The sequence below is a fragment of the Eleutherodactylus coqui genome, chromosome 12, assembly GCF_035609145.1.
Source record: "Eleutherodactylus coqui strain aEleCoq1 chromosome 12, aEleCoq1.hap1, whole genome shotgun sequence".
In the NCBI taxonomy this organism is placed as follows: Eukaryota; Metazoa; Chordata; class Amphibia; order Anura; family Eleutherodactylidae; genus Eleutherodactylus; species Eleutherodactylus coqui.
The window spans coordinates 128,061,802-128,082,446 of NC_089848.1; the positions used below are offsets into that span (position 1 = coordinate 128,061,802).

The 20,645-nt window shown below is 44.9% G+C and overlaps 1 protein-coding gene across 1 annotated transcript in view; it reads right to left on the reverse strand.

The window, feature by feature from the left end:
- The window catches only part of DNAJC1 (DnaJ heat shock protein family (Hsp40) member C1), a 90,645-nt gene that overhangs the window by 30,084 nt on the left and 39,916 nt on the right, over positions 1–20,645 (reverse strand). Inside the window, exons 4-8 of the mRNA XM_066585444.1 lie at positions 15,050–15,215; positions 12,555–12,652; positions 8,420–8,513; positions 3,808–3,898; positions 1,959–2,131 (exon numbers count right to left, since the gene is read on the reverse strand). Coding sequence (XP_066441541.1) covers positions 1,959–2,131; positions 3,808–3,898; positions 8,420–8,513; positions 12,555–12,652; positions 15,050–15,215 — 622 coding nt within the window. The remainder of the gene's footprint in view (positions 1–1,958; positions 2,132–3,807; positions 3,899–8,419; positions 8,514–12,554; positions 12,653–15,049; positions 15,216–20,645) is intronic.

The following is a 20,645-nucleotide window of genomic DNA, read 5'->3' on the forward strand; positions in this document are numbered from 1 at the left end:
ATGGTAGCAAGTGCGATATCGGGAAGATATCGCACTCGTCGTGTAGCTAGCCTTAAGCAGTGCACTGGAAATAAGAAGGAGAAGAGCCCCCTAGTGGCCAGACCCTTTTGAGGGATTTTTCAGCATAAGGGTCATTATTTTAGGTAAATAAGGCAATTTGGACTGCTGCTAGTTATCACACTGGCTAGGACATAACCACAAGTTACTTGAGATCTCAGGGACCACTTAAGTTCTTATCAGGTACAAGTCAACCTAGATGGCTATGTGGGTTAACACTGCAGAAAACAGAGCTTGTAGGAGCTTGGTTGCATAAATAAGGTTAAAATAAGACACAGGTCCAAGTCTAATCTTCAATCCTACCGTGTTGGTCGAGAGGAAGGAACCCCCCCCCCCCCCCCCCATGAAGTGGACACCAATCACCCATATTACGAGAAAAACAATTCCTTGCCAACTCCAAAGACTAAAATTGGAATAAAATCCTGTATCAAACTCCCATCTCCCGAAATCTAGAAGCCATAACTTGTAATAAAATACTTTAAAAAAAAGGATTGTTGGAGGAAATAATCATCCCATCTTCTGGCATAGAGTTCCATAGTCTTACTGCTCTTACAGTAAAGAATCCCCCATCTATGATGGTAAAAATGTGTAACCTACAGTCTGACATTGTTGAATTAGTGTAGACAGTGTCAGACCGTGTAGAGACACAATCTATTGACATGGGGAATGGTAACACCCAGTTGTCACTTTATTCATACAATGGGAATACAAGAACTTACTAAAAACGTATATCCATCCATCGGGATTTTTATTTTTTTTTCCAAAGGCCTGTCAGCTTTGTACGTTTTATGTGTCATGTAGTGACTGAGCTGCACAAATACATGTCAGAAGAGCTGACAAGTCCTCTAAAGTGTGCAACTCTATGGGCTATAGAGTGGAGCCCAAGTGTTATGTTCCATATAATACCCTGCACATATACACAAACCTACCAGAAGTACTTGGACCCCCTATCAGTAGAATGGATCGCATGTCACATGTCCTAAACCATACTACATAAGGTGCCGACCCTTGGAGGCATCATCCATGGTTTGTGATGGAACTGCAAGCTATTGGATGTACGGGTTATGCCGCTGCACACAAGTCGTCCATCACAAAGCGCAATGCATCGGCCCGTCTACAATGGTGCAAGGAACGTCGTCGTTGGACAGTTGAGCAATGGAAGAACGTTCTAAGGAACATGAATCCCACTACTCCATATCCATCAGATGGAGGGAGGTACCTGGCCTTTTGCCCGACTGTGTTGTGCCAACAGTAAAGTATGGTGGCAGTTCAGCTATGGTCTGGGATGTTTTACACAGGGGGGAGTCTCAGTCCATTGGTTGTAGTGACAAAGAACCAAGTCACATTGTCGGCAGCAAAAAAGTGCTGTTGGCAATGTGGCAATACTCTGGGAATGGTCGGCCATACTTCCAACAAGACAACGCACCTAGGTCACAAATCAAACCTCATTTTACATAGGTTTGAGGATATGGATGTTTTCCGATTGGACTGGCCTGAGCGACCTGAACCCCCTGAACATCTTTAGGACAAACTGCAATGTTGGTACAAAAGGATACAATAGGTCAGCACTTCCCAATAAGCACCTATGGATTTCTGTCAAACCATGGCTGCAACATACAGGAATGTTCGGTCAGGAAATATGAACAGAGTCCATCTTCTCTGAAAGAACTCACCACACGTTTGCAGGATGAATGGAGGGAAACACCAGCTGAAGTGCATCAAATGTTAGAAAAAAAGCATGCACGGAGAGCATCGGAAGTCATTAGGGCCAAAGGAGAAGGATTAACAAACTACTACTAGTGATTCTGGCTCAGGGGTCCAATTACTTTTGGTAGGATAGTATGTAGCATCAACAGTTCTACTTCTGCGGCAAAAGCTTATTTTCAACAAGGGTCTCGTACCTTCTTTTTCTGTGTTTTATTCCGATTCTCCAGCCAGTCATCCATTTGCTCTTCGATGTCCTCAATGCTGACACCTTGATCGTATGACGGGATGTAAGCCCCACAATTAGAATCCGCAGCCAAATAGACAGGAAATTCAGCTTTTGGCTTTTTCACTTTTGGCTTCTTCTCTTCTGCAAACAAAGCAAAGGAAATAAATCATTCTAAATAAATCGCTAAACGCATCGTACAGTTAGGGCTCGTATCTGCATGGTGGTCTTCACTTTAAACAGATGCCAAGTCACAGGGCCGCCCGACGGACACGAGAGGCGCCCCGACGGACACGAGAGGCGCCCCGACGGACACGAGAGGCGCCCCGACGGACACGAGAGGCGCCCCGACGGACACGAGAGGCGCCCCGACGGACACGGGAGGCGCCCCGACGGACACGGGAGGCGCCCCGACGGACACGGGAGGCGCCCCGACGGACACGGGAGGCGCCCCGACGGACACGGGAGGCGCCCCGACGGACACGGGAGGCGCCCCGACGGACACGGGAGGCGCCCAATGAATACCTGCAGTTGAATTCACTTGCTGGTCCTGGAAATAGACACCAATCCTGCAGACCCATCAGTATAGCACACACGGGGCAAAGAAAAAGTATCAATCATGCTAACTGTTGGCTGAACCATTGTCTGTCACCCATTAATATTTTTTTTAAAGACAAGTGTGACAATGTTGTGGGGGCTTCCTGTGCCCCCCTTGTGTGTGCGGCTGAGCATTATCCTGCTGGAAGCCGCCATGAGAGGAACACATGTGGCTGCAGGATGTCCTGAACATATTGCTGAGCTGTCATTATCCCTCGTGTCACCACTAGGGGGACCGACTGTCACATGCGATGGCCCCCAGACCATCGCACCAGCAGGGGGCAGTGTGCTGTGTGCTGCTCCACAGCAAGGGCAGGATTGAGGCACTTATTCCTAGGCCTCCAGACATGAACATGTGGAGGTGCGTTATTGTTTACACCAGTTTCTGAAGTTAGTGGAGACACTGGGGGCCCCTTCAATTCTTTGTACCAGAATTCTGGTCCAAAGACTGATACATCCCCCCAATAGCTCCCCCCTCATTAGTAACTGTGACCCATAAAATGTGGTTATGGCAAAATGTTTAATCTGCTACTAGTGATGGGTCTTTGGTGGAGTGTTGGCCTCAGACATGGTCACGCTGGGCGAACACCCGAGAACCGATAGGTCACCCTCTAAGGTTGTATTCACATGGGCGATGTTCCCTTGTGAGTTCTGCCCAATTTAAAGATTGACAGAACTTACTCATTGGAGCGGGTTCATTCACATGAGTGATCACTCAGACCGTCCACCAGATGGAAAAAGGTCCTATTTTGGGTGAACCTTGTTAAGGAATCAGCCATAATTTTTTATTGGAGCCCTAAACACGTTACACTCATGTATCATGCAATTTGCACGTGAGCGCCACCAGTTTTTATAGCATTTTACCATTAGAACTACATTTTCTTTATTCACACACATGAAAACCACACGTACATTAATGCCAAAACGCACCTTACATACACAAAAATCGGTGGTTGTACTTACACGGCTGAGAAGAACGTGCGAGCTTTGTGCATCATATCCTATTTTCATGCAGACAGACTTGCCGGTGTGGCCTCCCGTACGTCCCACGTGCCGGGTGTCTATGTGCTGCGCAATGCGAGTCGCGCCTGGGGATCTCGGGCACAACTCCCTCTCAGCCGTATACACACGGCCGCACGCTCGGAGGTCGCGCAGGGCAGCCTTGCGCCATTTGTTACGTCGGACAGATAATCCCAGGCTAACACAGACATGAAGCAACGTACTTATCAGGGTCTCCAGCTCCGCCTGGGCTTCAGCCTCCTCCTTCTCTTTCATTTTCTTCTCGCTGTACTCCCCATAAAACTGCTTTGCATCCTGTTTAATCATTTGAATTAAAAGGACATGAAAATCAGAAAGTTTCCACTAAAACTCGTTAAAAAGCCTTTAAATTCTCAATTAATACCTCAAAAGAGGAGATTCTTCTGAGGTTTTCACAGAATTAGTTCTTCTAATGAATCGTCTTTATGACTAACTTCAGCGCTTGTTAGGCTCTATACTCTGCTTACCGTGATCGGCGCGGCGGACAGATCACATGATCTCTTACATGATTATTATATGTCTACCAATCAGTGAGCAGCAAGAACATCTGCATCGTAACAACAAGTTGCATCATTTTGCATATCGCTCTCGCAGGACGGTCCGCATGGGATATATGACCGACCATCAATAACAGTAACTCTCACAGCATCTTCCTGCCATCGCCTGATGTGACCGGGCCGGTATAGGTTTCCTTATGAACATATGCATTACCTGTTCTTTCAGTGTGTTGGGCAATTAGGCTGGGGTGACACGGGGCATATTCCCGGCGGAAATCTCGCAGTTTTGCCGCAGCGGAAAAACGCAAGATTTCCGCCAAGAAAGATCAGCTTCAAAACCCACGTCTTTTTGCGGCGGGTTATGGAGCGGCTTGGCCGCATGCTTTTCCATTGCAGCTGGCGCTCTGGCCACAATGGGAAAAAAAAAAAATCTCGTCCACATGGCGGGCTAATTCCGGGAAGCAGGCGGATTTGCCACAGTGAAATTCCGGACAGAATTTTCACAGCAAATTTGCCCCGTGTGAATCCAGCCTATATAAAATGGTTTATATAGAGTTAGCGCAAAACATCTTGGCCCTGGCGACGGACAATACAGACCGGCGCAGCTGCTAATTTACCCATAAAGCTTTCCCTGCACATGGTTTTCACGCGATTCACCAGAGCCCAAGAGGTTTTGCGTAAACTATACCCATCTGCTGTGTGTGTTCTTGGAATGCCCACCGTATGCACCATCTTTTCTGGCCGCCCATCTGAACCGATACATTGGAATCCAGGTATATGGGCCGGCTGTGAAAACTCAGCCAATATACACTGGTGTGAATAAAGCCTCAGGCAGGGGGTCTACGGAGAACAAAAGAAAATCAGCAAGTGGTCTACGGGGCAAAAAAGTTTGGGAACCTCTGCTAATACACACGCCGGCAGCCATGACATCATTGAATGGCTGTGATTGGCTAAGGCGCACGTGGCTTCAGCCAATCACACTATTCAATGACATCATTGAATGGGTGTGATTGCTAACACGTGCGCCTTCAGCCAATCACAGCCATTCAATGCTGTCATGGCTGCCGGCGTGTGTATTAGCTTTCTGGAGGCGGGGATTTCAAGCCCCGCATTCAGAAAGCAATGCTGCGCCGGGGACGAGGAGCGAGCGACATCCTGCCGGAGCGTGACAGAACGCCGTGGGAGGTGAGTAATGAATTTTTTTTTTTACACTTTTTTTTTTTTGTATTACCGGCGCATAAGACGACCCCCGACTGCAGAGCAGATTTTTCGGGGTTCAAAAGTCGTCTTATACGCCGGTATATACGGTAACGATAACAATGGGAGGTTGTCTGTAGAGTAGGAACTCGAACAATCAAATAGAATTTGCATTATACCTCCAACCTGATAAACAGAAATCTGTATTAGGAAAGGGGATGGGTACGGGGGGGGGGGGGGGGGGGAGGAATATATCGGGTCCAAATGTTTACCACAGTTTACTCAGTGTAGATGAAAACAGATTTCCCTACCATCTTGTGTGAAATGGGACTATTGCGATGTCCTATGCCCGATGCACCTGCGAGCTGGATGTGGTAAGGGGAGAGAGAAGGGGAGAGGGAGGTGCCTCACACAGAGAGGTAGCTGGGTCTGCGTAGTTCAACAGGTAGAAGAGGAGTGACTTTTTGTAATTGGTTTTCATTAAAAATTTCTGACTTGATTTCTATGTCTGTACTGTTTTCTAAGCCTCTGCAGACTAGAGGACTGAAATCTTAGCAAATTCTGTCAGTAAACTGACAATTCTGCCCCCTAGCTGCTCCCCTGTTGTCAAGTGTATTCACTGCCTTTCTATTGGGCTACTACAGATGGTTCTATGACAGTGCGGGGGATGGTGGAGGGGAGCGAGAGGACAGAGCAAAGAATGCTACTATTACAGAGGGCTGTATGACAGTGCGGGGGATGGTGGAGGGGATCGAGAGGACAGAGCAAAGAATGCTACTATTACAGAGGGCTGTATGACAGTGCGGGGATGGTGGAGGGGAGCGAGGACAGAGCAAAGAATGCTACTATTACAGAGGGCTGTATGACAGTGCGGGGGATGGTGGAGGGGATCGAGAGGACAGAGCAAAGAATGCTACTATTACAGAGGGCTGTATGACAGTGCGGGGGATGGTGGAGGGGATCGAGAGGACAGAGCAAAGAATGCTACTATTACAGAGGGCTGTATGACAGTGCTCTGATCAGTAATGAGGGTAACAGTACAGCAGCTGCTCAGACGATGAAGTAAACCAGTGTTCCCCAACTCCAGTCCTCAGGGACCCCAACAGGTCATGTTTTCAGGATTTCCTCAGTGTTGCACAGGTGATGTAATTATTGTCAGTGCCTTAGACATTGCCACAGGTATTCGTACTAAGGGATATCCTGAAAACATGACCTGTTGGGCGGTCCTGAGGACTGGAGTTGATAAACACTGAAATAGAGAAATAGCTGTGTAGTACTGAGTGGCCATTGTTATGCTACACAGCCTCTGTAAAAGAGGGAAAGGGGAGCACAGCTTGTGCACATTTATGAAAGACCAGCTGATCAGCGCTATAAACACCCCAGAGCCAGAAACTTAAATGGCTCATTCCATTTAAAGAGGGAATTTTTGAAAAAAATATCAATATATTTATGTTTATATTTTTGATGCTTTATGTTTTTATGACTCTTAGAGGATATTTTACTATTCTCAAGCATTTCTTCTAACAATCCGATCTAATACCGCACTCACACTGGACCATGCAAGTTCACACAAGTTTTGACAGATTGAAGAGAAAGATTTATTCAGTCTGCATTTCAGTATAGAAGTGAATAGATGTTTTTAACGAACACATGTGACCAAATATAAGCCAGTGAGGTAATGTAACTTATTATATGTGTTATATTATGTAATTTATAGTACAATCAATAGCCCACCAACTAGATGTCCGGTCTGTTACCAAGAAAGTGTAATTAATCGCTCTGTTCGTTAATGGTCATTATAATTTACAACAAAAGTTCATAATTTAAGTCTTATAAGGTTCATATATGTTGCAGTTACCGGTTACTGAAAAAAACATCTAAAACAATGATAATTCTTATTTTTAGTAAGTTTACATTCAAACACGTCCTGTCTGTTACCCGCATGTCCTGTCTGTTACCATATGAAAAAATAAATTAGGGGTGTTTATAACTAACAGATGAGAACAAGTACAACACAGACAGTTTAAGAGTATACAGAAAATAATGCGAAAGAGTCTTGATTATATAAAACTAGAACAGAAATTTTGGAAAAAAACAAGCATTCTGCAATTGCTATTCATTTGCATGTCCTGTCTGTTACTAAAAGTCACATGTCATTTACTGAGAGTTGATAGAAGGTTAGGAGGTAGGTATGACAGACATTTGTCACAGTGCATAGTTTAACTACCTATAGCTATTTTTAAAAAGTTTGACAAAAAGTTATAAAAAAAAACAAAATGTGTGTGCGTGTCCTGTCCGTTACCATGGAATGCACCAAATGTAGGAGGGCTTGCAAACCAAGTATGAGGCTTTCTAAATGCTTAGAAAGAAAACTCAATTAAAAAAAAAACAAACAAAGAAACAGATAAGTGCATCTTTTTCAGCGGAGACTTAGTAAGTTATGTGTATATTGATTTTTTCATGCACAAAGCTTTCCATAGCCTTTAATGTGCACTCTCCTTCTCAATACGGCAGACTGTTTATAAGGACCTCAGCATAAAGCACTTTCCAGGGTGCAAAAAAAAAATGCATTAACTTATAAGGCTTACTAGATCGATAAGATTTGGATGAAGAATGTTCTACATGATCAGTTTCCCATGTGGAAGGATGCGATTGGTCAGAACACAACAACGTTTCTACGTTTCCTGTATCATCTCAATAGCAGGTTAATTCTTCTAGAAGTATCAGGCTCGCTGGTGTCAGCCTCCATTGACAGATTCTATCAGGAGCCGGGCTGCTGTTGTCTACATCTGGACAGCCTGTTATTACCTGTTGTGAGAACTATTACAGCAGCGTATCATCAGCGTTTTCATACGAAGGATATAACTACAAAGAATGACAGCTGCCAACGTGTGCCGAGCGTAATGCATGTAATCCACAACACAACCAGTGCTTGGAAAGATGGGAAAATAGGCGCAAGAAGCCTCAGACATGCAAGATAGCAACACGGTAACACCAAGAGACACCAACGAGAAGAGAGCCTGTTTAATCTTCACATTACGGAGGTGGAAGAGGTGGGCATTAGTGAGCGAGCGCTTCCATGCCCAATTACACCGCGGCTCACCTGGAATAGCTGCGGCAGGGACCGGACCGTCAGATAAAACCAGAGGCCCAGTTTGAAAGGAAGTAAATCTCGCCACTGTGGTTTTTCGATGACCCTTAAAAAAGATAAAAGTAACACAAGATCATGACAAAAGCAAAAGAAGGGAAACCAAGGAGGACGCAAAATTAGGGTTAGTGAAAACAGCAGAGCGCCCACAGGTGACCGGAGCCCTTCAGTGCCCCTACACAGCCCACATGTTCTGCAGCAGATGCCCTCATCGGGGGCTCCTATCAATCTGCTTTACGCATCTCAAGGTCAACGCCAGAAAAATGCTTGTGCTCTTGGAGCGGAAACCAGATCAAACGCACAGTTGTTAATCCCATTACATTCGAACCCAGGGCCTCCATGCTGCAAGCGAAGAGCACCAAGCGGTGAGCAGGACTTGAGATTGGAACATGGGGTTGTTCTGTATGTATCCTGCCGGCCAATACTCAATAACGCGGTCATTTTTTTCTGGTATATACTTAAACCTTTTCTACAAACAATGCCCTGGAATTAAAGGGACTGACCAGTTGTCAGATTAGCCCGATCAGCTATTTGCCAGGAAGCTGCACTCAGGCATGCAGCAGATTTCTGCCCGCTCAGTTCCCTTTGCAATGGCCAGCTTAGTATTGTAGTCCAAGTTCTAATCGAAATGAATGGCAAATTGAATTGCAATACCATGCCGGACCCTGCAATGGAAACAAAGCTGTGGGCTTCCAACAGAAATCAGCTGAGTGGCCGAGTGCAGCTGCATGACAAAGAGCTGATCGCCAGAGATTCAGAGTAGCGGACCCGCCAATGTGATGACCCAACAAGAGGGCAAGCCATCAACAGCTCGTAGCTGGACACCCCCATAATATGGCTTTAAAATGACTATAATCTTCAGGAGGGCCGTATTACTGTAGATCCACCAGCTTCACGGGATGTGTGATGAGTCATTATGGCTGGGACCATTTACATGGCTAGCCCTGTAGTCCCACAATAAGTCAGTCTTACAGCTTCTGTTCTTGCCGTCTGGTGTCCTTATCGTTTAGGCTTCCATTATTTCCCTTTGAAGGGTTTGACTCCTCCAAGCACCGGACAGAACAAACCAAGTATTCAAAAAGCACTTAACAATGGAGCGCTAACCTCGAGCCTCCCTTCACGGATATGGTTGGGGCCATCCAGCACACATTTATAAGTAGGATGCTTTAACCAAAAGTCTCAACAAGTCATTATAGGAAGGTCCTAAAATCAATACTGAAATAACTAGTTTGGAAAGCTGTACAAACAAGCCAATGTCTTAAAACAACATTAATGTCATCAGCAGTTCAGTGAAGCATTACAGGCTGATGTCACCAGAATAGAAAACAGGCAGAACGGCCTCTGATCTCCTCTTCCCATTGATCCCGCTCTCGGCCCCTGCTGGGCGAACTATTCAAAAATGCTTTAATTCTCTCTAAAAGTCAATAGGAAAAATGGTTTTATCTTTCAGGACACTGAATGCCATTACCCACCAAGCCCTACATCTGCCAAACACGGCTTCTACTTCACCAACTTTATAGGGTCGAGGCCGAGAACAAAGTCGAATGTTATCCGGTAGAAGCTTTCATCATAAGCGTTCATTATCGCCCACCACAAAGTATCCTGATGTCCATGCAGAGCGGCGCCGGAGGTCAATCATCTTCATGCTTCTTGCACGGTCAAAAAAATTCTATCACTTTAGTTGCATTCAGAGACCAGGGGCCCATGACGACGAAATAACGGGTTACTGTAACCGCAATGTAACCCTAAAGAGGAACAGAGTTACAAAGTCAAGAGTCTTGCAATTTCCTAAGTTTCCCTCAGATTGGGTCTTCTATAGGTAAACAATGATCTTACGGTAATCCAGAACGTTGCTGCACTTGTTGTGGGATCAAAAAAGTCACAATAAGAAACACCCCAAAAAGGAAAAAGCCGATTTCTTTCCATCCATTCACCCTTATTGTGGAATGATACTTTGGTCCATCACTGAGCCACGGTATCATTGGCATGCTTTGGATTTACTGCACTGAGGCGCGCTTCACAAGGAGAAACCATAATGTCCCTAGATCGATGATCTTAGCCTCCCAACCAGAAATGTACCCGGCAATGATGAGGGGCTGGGGGTAGAGGTGGGGGTAGAGGTGGGGGGAGGGGGGGGGGGCACCCTTGGGACAGAAACAGCTGTCTGTAGAGGGTCATCTTTTCTTATGATGAAGACTCTGGTCTGGCTTACATCTCGACTCATTTTGAAAAGCCTGCTAAAAGGTCACACATTGAGACACAGGGTAGCCATCTTCCAGAGGCATTTTCCATCTTCCAGTTTGCATACTTTTCCCGGGGACCACTGGATGGCCTATTAGATTCCCTATGCTCTTGCAGCACTGCACACGGGGTTAAACAGTACCCCCCCCCCCTCCTCCCATGATTCATTGCAGCTTAACTCCCGTTTTTGACGACTCCAATGTTACCTCATCATGGGTACCCTTCATGTGCCTCGTAATTCATGAGTGGTTTTACATGCCGTGTAGACTGTCTAATAATGCGGTTGGGCCTTCATGTTGCGTGTAAACACAGAGATACATCTCTAAATTTGTGGTTTAAAAACCTGCAGCGACTTGATAACATTCGATTACGTGTACTTGGCTCCTATACAAGCCCTTGTATTACCATATTAGCTGGGCACTGTCAAGAACACAAATGCTATGGACACCTTTGGGGGGTCATTTTGCTTTATTTAAATGCATGTATTTTGGGCTAATCATCATTTTTACAATCGGGTTTCATTAACAATTCTGCAGCGTTTGTCTTCTTGAGCTTCTACATATCACCATATATAGAAACTGCAGTCCGGGTATTAATAGGAGATCCCTCAGTAATGGGCCTTTTACATGGGATGCCTGGCAGCTTGTCCCAGTGATGCTCGCTCCTGTGCTCTTACACAGGAGCGAGTATCATTGGCATCACTCACAGGGCTGCCGGAATGGAGAGGGAGCGGATAGAGGAGCGTTCTTCCCCCACCCATCTCCATTCGCAGTAAGTAGACAGTCCTTCAAAAATGAAGCACTGCTCGTACGATGCAAGGGTCTAATGAAAGGCTACAGAATTTATCTTCTATGGGATATTCAAGCATTTACTAAAACTGATATTTCAAGACAGACGGATCCTCTTTAGTGGGGGTCCAACAAACGGGACACCTCGCAGATTCTATCCGCTCAGCTTGTTTCATTGTGTCCAGAAGCCGGACGAACAAGAGCCGCTGTCCTAACGCTGCTGCCACCTTCTTCCAGTGATCATCGGAGGCCACATCAGCTGGAATGGACACCGATGGAATAACCTACTGACATGTCATTAATGTCTTAAGTGGGCGGAATCCCTTTAATACACGGGGCAGGATTATAGAGGTCTCCTCTGTGTATTGCAGCCACTTCCCTGCAGCGCAGCCACTTGTCTGATGCTTATTGGACACCATCACGAGGCTGAGATTTTACACTGTGCTTTACTTCTATCCCATGATGCATCAGCAGATTATTAGCTAGAGTCTAGACCAATTTTCCTACTGGGGCAGACATTTTAATTATAAATTACCTTCTATGTTCACCTAAATAAGTTACAGCCCATAAGTATACAGTCAGGAGGATGAGCTGTGATCTCCTCTATTATACCTGTGTGACAGGAGCTGCGAGATTATTATCAGTAACTGTGACAGGTGTTTGTTTCCCCCTTTATGCAGTTTATGTGATCGATCCATGCAGCAGCATGACACAGACTGAGAATTTGACTAGAAAATGAATCCATAACCCCAAGTAGATCTGAGTGGTCAGAAATGAGATCACATGACCATCTGAGAAGAAAAATAACTAACCAAAGTAAAACTAGTCAATTTGTATACTAGGGGGACAGCTCCATAGTGAATCAATTAAAACCCAAATCCCCGGAGTGACCCTTTAACATATATATCCTGAAGACAGACACTTATGGTATATCCACAGCAGAGCAGGAAATAACCAGGTATCTTTAAAGAGGGAATAAAGAAATTCCACGCTGAAGACTGAACAGTAGAGCCGCCACTTAACGCCACGAAAACCTCTTTGCACAGAAACCGCGATCTTACCGCTCATTTTTTTCTAAGAGATTAGATTTCACTTCTTCTAATAGTTTTCCTCCAGCTTTCTTCTTCTTCTCTTTTTTCTTCTTGCTGAGAAGTTCATCCTAAACATAAAACATTAAATGTCAGCAGCTCCTCAGCTGTAATGAACCATTTATTGCAAGTAATTAAAAAAAAAAACCTTTTTATAAGAAAAAAAAGTGTCTTATCTAGGAATATCCTGCTCAGCCTGCTATAGTAAAGCAAGAGAACACATCATCACCTCCCCCGCTCCCCCCGTCCCTGCTGAACCTCTACTCAGTCCCTGCTGAACGTCACTTGCGGGAGGGGAGTGATGACATGACACTAAGTCATGTGAGTGCTACAGCCAATGATCCTCATCGCCAGCACCCTACACCCAAAAGTGAAGGCCAGTAGGGAGGCGAGTGTGTAATCCGTTATTTTACAGCAGGCTGAGCAAGTTTATGCAAAAACACTTATGTCCCCAAAAAACCCTTTAAACTTTGATAGGTTCCAATTTAAACACTACTGAACTAATTACAGGGGCGAAGCGCTGAATCAGAGGAATTTCCATTCACGTCTGCGCAGATAAAAGCGCTCCAGCAGGGGATATCAACCCCTGTAGTAAAGGTGGGCAGGGCTTATGCCAACAATGACGTCCAGAAGAGATGGTCCGAGCCCGCCCACTGGACTGCAGACTATTGCATGCAGCGCAAGAGACTTTAAAAGCCGTTTTCTGCAGGTACACTTTCAAAAGGGAAGAAAAAAAGTTATTTATGGAAACTGCGGGTAGGTGGTCTCAGGTGTCTGGAGCCATGCTGACTGCAGTGCAACCTACAGCTGCTCGAGGTTGCATGGGGGAGGATAAATAGAGAGAACCCAATGATTGAGGTGGTCTCACGTGTGGGGAATCGGGGGCCAGGGAAGTTACTTGGAAGTCTTGGTCGCACTCTTCCAACCACCGTTGGACATTTCTACAAGTGTGAGATGTTACATCGTCTTGCTGAACAATCCCATCTGCCCCATGGAAGACAGACATCATGTATGGGTGTATGTGATCTGCAAGGATGGATTCACAACCAGATGGGTTAGGAGGGCCTTCCACATGGATGAGCGGCCCAGAGAATATCACAAAAAGATTCCCCCCACCGGAGTGCTGCCACCACCAGTTTGTGTTCCTCCAGCAATGGTTGCAGGGTGTTTGCTCTCTAATGTTCCTTGGCCGGCATGTCAACGTCCATCCATTCAATGAAGTAGAAAATGTGACTCAGAGAAGGCAACCCCTTGCCAATCAGCGGTGGTCCAATTCTGATACTGCTGTGCAAGTGTAAGTCTTTTCTTTCTTTGCACCATTGGTGGCATAGCATAGGTACAGCAACCATCCGTCTGCTAGGGAGCCCCCTACACCGTAGGGTTCGCTTAACTGTTTGAGACGTCTGGGAGCCTCCTGGTTCATTTTCATGGTGAGCTGCCACACTGTAGCGTACCGATCGGCCCTCGTGCACCTTCACGGCAGACGTTCACCTCACATCAGGGGCACGTGGTGACCCCCGGTTTCCAAGTTTCTCCCAATGGTGCATTTATCCATTCAAGATACACTTTCAGCACAGCATTTCACAAACAGTTTACATACTGCACGGTTTGGGAAATACTGCCAGCCTTGGCCCGAAAGCCAATAATCATCCAACAACGGGTGATATGTGGGTATCGCACACCCTATATACCACCCAAGCTAGCCCGCGACACGTCACTTCCTTCATGGGCTGCGTGCTGCAGATGTCAAAAGTAGGAGGCGGCCATAAGAACGTGATGTGTTATGGCTGGGAGATTAGCAACAACCGCCACCAGTCTGGCTCTTGGAATCCCTAGTGATTACCCATTATTTCTGGAGGAAGCTGTTGCTGGCCATAATTTTCCTTATAATGTAACTCTTCACATATTACAGCAAACAGGCAAAACCTTCTGTGACCAGAAATACAGCATTACTTGGCGGCCATTCAGATGACTAGCAGTCCTTATATGTGGCTAGCTCAAGCCCACCCATTCCATTCCAGCAGCTCTGGGGGTCCTGAAGATGCTATAATAGGTCAGTAACCATCAACAACATTTCCTAAAAGTCAATGGAAAGTTCAGTGACTCAAGCCGTGTGAAAGTCACAAGATTCCGGTCAAGTGACAGTGCTCCTGCTTTACAAGTAGTCCTCCAAAAGCCAGGCCAACACCTTACAAGAAGTTAACAATGCCCCGCACATTTCTTTCAATATACTAGAAAAGGTCACAAAAATATTAAAAAAAAAAAAAAAAAAAAGTTGATAAAGTTGAGGAACAAAAGAAACAAAATGAAACAAAAAAACTAAACTCTCTCTCTAGCTGTGTGCTCCAGGGAGCCACAAAAGGCACATAAAACATTTCTCAGTGATAGATCCCCCTTAACGTAATAAAATGGAGAGACAGCTAGAAATAATGATTTCTTTTTAATCCCCATTTCTTCTGAATACTCACCAGCTGCTTCTCCAGGTAGATGGACCAAACCACCGCATAATGGCCCACTGTGAAAATAATGAACAGGAGCAATGCTAGCTCGGCATTGCTCATCTTCCTCACCCGCCTGTAATAGAACACAGGCTGTCGCCAATCCGGGAGTCCATTAACAAGGATATCATCGTACCTAAGACAACAAAACCATTGGCAGCCTTCAGTGTACAGCCAGGAAATAAACATCAATAATGCAGGGAAGAAGAGCGCGTTAATCACCGCTAAATTGGAGGAAATGTTATGAATTCTCACAGAACATTAATGTGAAATCTAATTTACAGAATTCAATATTCTGCTGAAAAATTTCCAGTATTTATCCCCAGCACAAGTCTCAGCAAAATCACGCGCAAGAAGTAATTATATGGCAGCATTAACCCTTTCCAACCCCGTCTGACGTCTTCCAACATTCGGATTGAAGCCTGTACAGCTCCAATGTTCGAAGACGGCCGGCAGGGTATTCTTACTGTATATTACTGGCCACTCTGTTGTCAGGGGCCTCCGTGGTATGTCCCATGCCGCAGTACTGGCTCTAGCCAGCAGGTGGTGCCATTCTAAAATGGCAGAAAGAGAAAGCCCCCTAGGAAACCCTGATTCCAAAATTGGATTGCAAAGGGTTAAGTTTCTAGGTATTATGCAGGGGGCCTCCGTACAGCACCATACTCTGCCCTGCAAGCATTTCATCTTACTTATTGAGTGTGATGAACTCCATAATTTTCTTTTAATCACTTTCATATAAATCCAGCAAAAAAACCCCAAACTTATGGGTGCCAAACCACATATTCTCTTCAGGAGCTTTTACCAGCATACAGACAAACAATAGCCGTGATACGAACAGCCCGATTCTTTTGTCTAATATAAAAAAAGGGCATTTCATTGAAAAAACTAAGACTTTGGCGTTTTATGACCTCGTTGTATTCGGGTGCGGACATTGGAACATTCTGGATAAGCTGGAGGTGCACTCTAATGGCAAGTAATTGTCAATGTCTTTGTGGAATCGGTGGAAAGGTGCGAAAGACGAGAGAGCGGAAACTTTTGTTGTTCCTAGTAGCAGCCTACAGTTTCCTCTTTCCTACCAGGATTTACCGGAAAGCCTTTGACATACACATGGCTCGTAAGGTGAGAGATCTGAAAGTCTGGGGTTACAATTTATAGGCCAAAACCCTTTCAAATCTTCTGAGGTTCTGGCTGGATACCAATTACCGCGGGTTCAGCGTTCCTCTTCCACGGAGTAGGTGATTTGTTAGAGACACCACTGTACTTTTACATGGCAGAACATCATTCTGTAAAACGCTGAAATTTTACCTTCAAAATGCTTTTAGACCTTAAGAAAATGGTCAAAAGTGTGAGTGCTGTAATTGAAGAAGGATGGCTGACAATTGTCAATGGTTATTACAATCATTACCATCTACCAGGTGAAGCAGATGCTGCTGTGTGATGGAAGGAAAATGCCACGCTGACGTGACCTACTCCGAGGACCACCAAACCAAGACTGGGGCCGAGCCCAACACACAGGACATCTTTATTGTATTTAGAGCAGATGCACTGCCAAACCGATCCTCCCCTAGAAGAATATATATATATATATATATATATATATATATATATATATATATATATATATATATATATATAAAAATAACACTCGCTGTCAGTAACCCCCCTCCCATAGAAGTTGTTGGATGGATGAAACTTTCTCTGTGATTGTAACGCTGATATAAGTGATTACAACATCAGAGCAAAAGGGTCATTTATGGTGGAGAACTGACCCTTTGTATGGAGGCTCTAGTACCCTGTTGTACCGCCTCTAGCTTGGATACAATGTGATATGGACGGGCATGGAGACTCTAGTACCCTGTTGTACTGCCTCTAGCTTGGCTACAAGGTGTGATACGGGAAGCATGGAGGCTCTAGTACCCTGTTGTACCACCTCTAGCTTGGATACAATGTGATATGGACGGGCATGGAGGCTCTAGTAGCCTGTTGTACCACCTCTAGCTTGGATACAAGATGTGATACGGGGGGCATGGAGGTTCTAGTACCCTGTTGTACCGCCTCTAGCTTGGATACAAGATGTGATACAGGTGGCATGGAGGCTCTAGTAGCCTGTTGTACCACCTCTAGCTTGGCTACAAGGTGTGATACGGGAAGCATGGAGGCTCTAGTACCCTGTTGTACCACCTCTAGCTTGGATACAAGATGTGATACGGGCGGGCATGGAGGCTCTAGGACCCTGTTGTACTGCCTCTAGCTTGGATACAAGATGTGATACGGACGGGCATGGAGGCATACAGGTTCCGTATGGTATCCTGCCACATATCAATCCACATTTGCTGTAACTGAACCTCAAAATCGTGCAAACTTGTAGGCTGTTGAAGTTGGTGTCCTAGTTGGTTCCATACATATTCTATTAGTGATAAATGTGGCGACCAGACAGGGCACTGGACCCCTCCTAACAGTCCGGTCAGAATGGCCTGAGTGGAGGACAATACAACTATCCAGCTTCTCACATCCCAATAATGCGCCCCCTCTGGTAACGGGGTGAAATCTCTTCTCTGCGTCGTAGAGGCGTCTAGTGGCCAACAAGCTCTACAAGCGGAAGAAGTGTTGTATAAAAAGTCTCTCAGAGGCATCTAGTGTCTAGTGACCCAAAGTGGAACCATTTTTAGGGCCGCGGATGGCAAGACTTATCTCATCACACCACAACTCTCATCGCTCGCATGTCTGCCTGAGATGGAACTGCCGGACGAGTTTTGCAGCAAAACACGAACTTCTTCTAGGGGCGCGATTTTTCTTCAATAGTGCATTTAATGAGTGGGACTGAGCTGCAATCCCAGACAGGAACAAGACTGCTGCAGATGGAGCCGCATGCCGAGTTTTGCACAAAATGACAACTCCTAGGCGCTTTGTCCAAGGAAAACAAAGTGTATAATGAGATATTGATTCTTCAGCACAACAGATTGACTTATCAGTTCAGCATCAATCCTTCAGTTTACACAGCGGCCCAAGGACTTGTAAATTTGGCACAATTCACACGGCACCAAAAATAGGAAAGAAGTGCAAAAAATGTGTCAATTCTTGCATAGCAACACTGTGTGCTAAAAAAATGCAACAATTTGCATTCTGCCATATGTTTTGCAACACAAATTCTATTTTAAGAACGAATATAAAAAATTTAGGTCAGTTTAATTACTTATTTCAACACATAAAATGGGGGCAAAAACATGGAAAACCACCCTGCGACACGCAGCTTATTTTGCACCACAAAGTGCGACAATTTCCGCATCACACTACAAGGCGAGCCAAAATTGTACCAGTTTGCATTTGGAAACAGGTTGATCCACAAATGTGATTCTGCATCACCTACTAATATAAAATAATTGGTCAACAGTCAAAATAATGATAGAACAAAAAAAAGTGGCAAAATTCAAGAAAAACAAACCAAAAAACATGCTAAATATGTAGTTAGATTTGTGACAAATTTGCACCCAATGCCTCTTCATTTACACCAACTTTCTTAAGGTTTTATTAGCGCCACCTATTGACACATCCTTGTAATAGCGCTTCATAAATCTGTTGGGAAATCAGAAGCTTGCCACTCTAGCTTTTGGGTCTGGGGGAGGGGAGGGGAATTTGACGAGCTTGTTGGATCTTTTCATTCTTTTTGGCACAAACTATTGGTAAAATTTTTCAAACTCTGCGCCTTAATTTTGGCGCAGTATTAGACACAAATCTGTTGTAAACACATTCATAAATAAGGACCAATATGTCCACGATCTTGTAATTGGCACAAAACATCACAATTCTCTAGAGGATACAGCTTTGCTACACATAACTGATGAACCATGCAGCCAACATCTGATTAGGTATAACCACTTAGGTGCCATGGGCCACAACTACATCCTGGGATTGAAGTCAGCCGACACCTACTGCCAATGGCATGGGCAGAATACAGAATGCTGTGAAATGTATGATCTTTAAAGGGGATAATAGCAAGAATATCTTGTGTGGCCTAGCTGCACACTAGCCATAACGGCAAGTATATGGAACAAGACCACTGTTATTCCATATACACGGACACAGCACATTGACATGCACCAACATTCCCATTTGTCAACCAAGCAATGGGCAGGAATAGAACATGCAATAAGTTTTCACACAGATCATTGGTCCACATGAATAACCATCCATGAGTATAGCCCCATAGGCTATAATAGGGCAACGCGCTGTCGGTGGAATCCCACAGACCCAATATATGTGCACCTCGTCTAAGGGCAGTTTTACATGAGCAGATAATCTGCCTGTGATTGGATGGATCAACCCTTTAGAGGCTAGAAAAATAAACTGACCTTGATCGACTCCTAGATACACAGAGATCAACCGAAAATAGTTCAAAGACTTCGTCACCACCGGAAAACTTCTAGGTTCATTAGCCAACAGGTTTCTTGGTTTCGTCCGGCCTTGACTCAAGTCAATGCCTGGATTGGCTAAGGAAACCCAAGAAAAACCTTGAGCTTCACATATACACAGAATTTACAGAAATAGTTCCAACAAAGCACATCCAGCTCTGTCTGAATTTCGGGTTTATCATTAAAGAAGGGGGGGGAGGGGAGATAAGCATTATTATTATTTGTAAAGACATACAACCTGTTAACCTTAAATTCGGCAGCCGTCATCGGGGATTCTGGTCACACTCTGCCAAGAATTAAAATCAGCTTTGAAAAGCCTAATTTGGAGCAACACATTGACCAAAATATTTTAATTAAAAATATTCCGAGTTAGTGGCAAGCCTAATTACAGGAATAGACATGGGGCCTATATTGTCATGCAGGTCACCGGGACGCCGGAGTAGGTTTTTCTCCAGTAAATTGACCAATCGAGGCATAATAGCGCAGCTGCTAAACTGCCAGTCTTGACATGTAAATCAATTTAAAACCAACAAATGCAGTTGCTACTTCCATCCTTATTATTAAATTGATACCTAGTGTTATTTGGAGAGCGCCGGGGCGGCAGGAGAGACGGGCTGGGGGAGAGGGAGACGCAGAACGGAGGGGAATAGAAAGGTGTTATTTATGTATTTCAAGTCGAAATGTTTCTCGGGCGGACGAGGAAAATTAATTGCTGGTTGGCAGATAAATAGAAAAACCACAAACACGATTGTGCTACAAAAGCCAAAAAAGACAAATTAACGTTACAAAATGACGTTTCGGGGTCGGCCACAATCATGTGGTTTTACGCTTTACCTTGACCACACGGGGTTAATGCGGTATACATTTAATGCATTAGATGTTTAAGAGCACTTTACTCAACAATGTCTGCTGCTCTGAGCAAACGTCTCCACGGATTAATCCTTACAGTCAATCCCCCATTGATTTTACTATCAATGAACATCGCGGCTCGCACAACTGTCCGTTCTAAAAGAAGATCGCTTCCATTAAAACAGAGGCTGAAAAAACAAAGGTAAAAAAAAAAAATTTTAAAAAGCCGCGTAGCAATGCAAAGTACGAAATATGGTATAACGAGCAAAAAGAATACAAAGGACGACTTCGCGTACGGCGAGGCATCA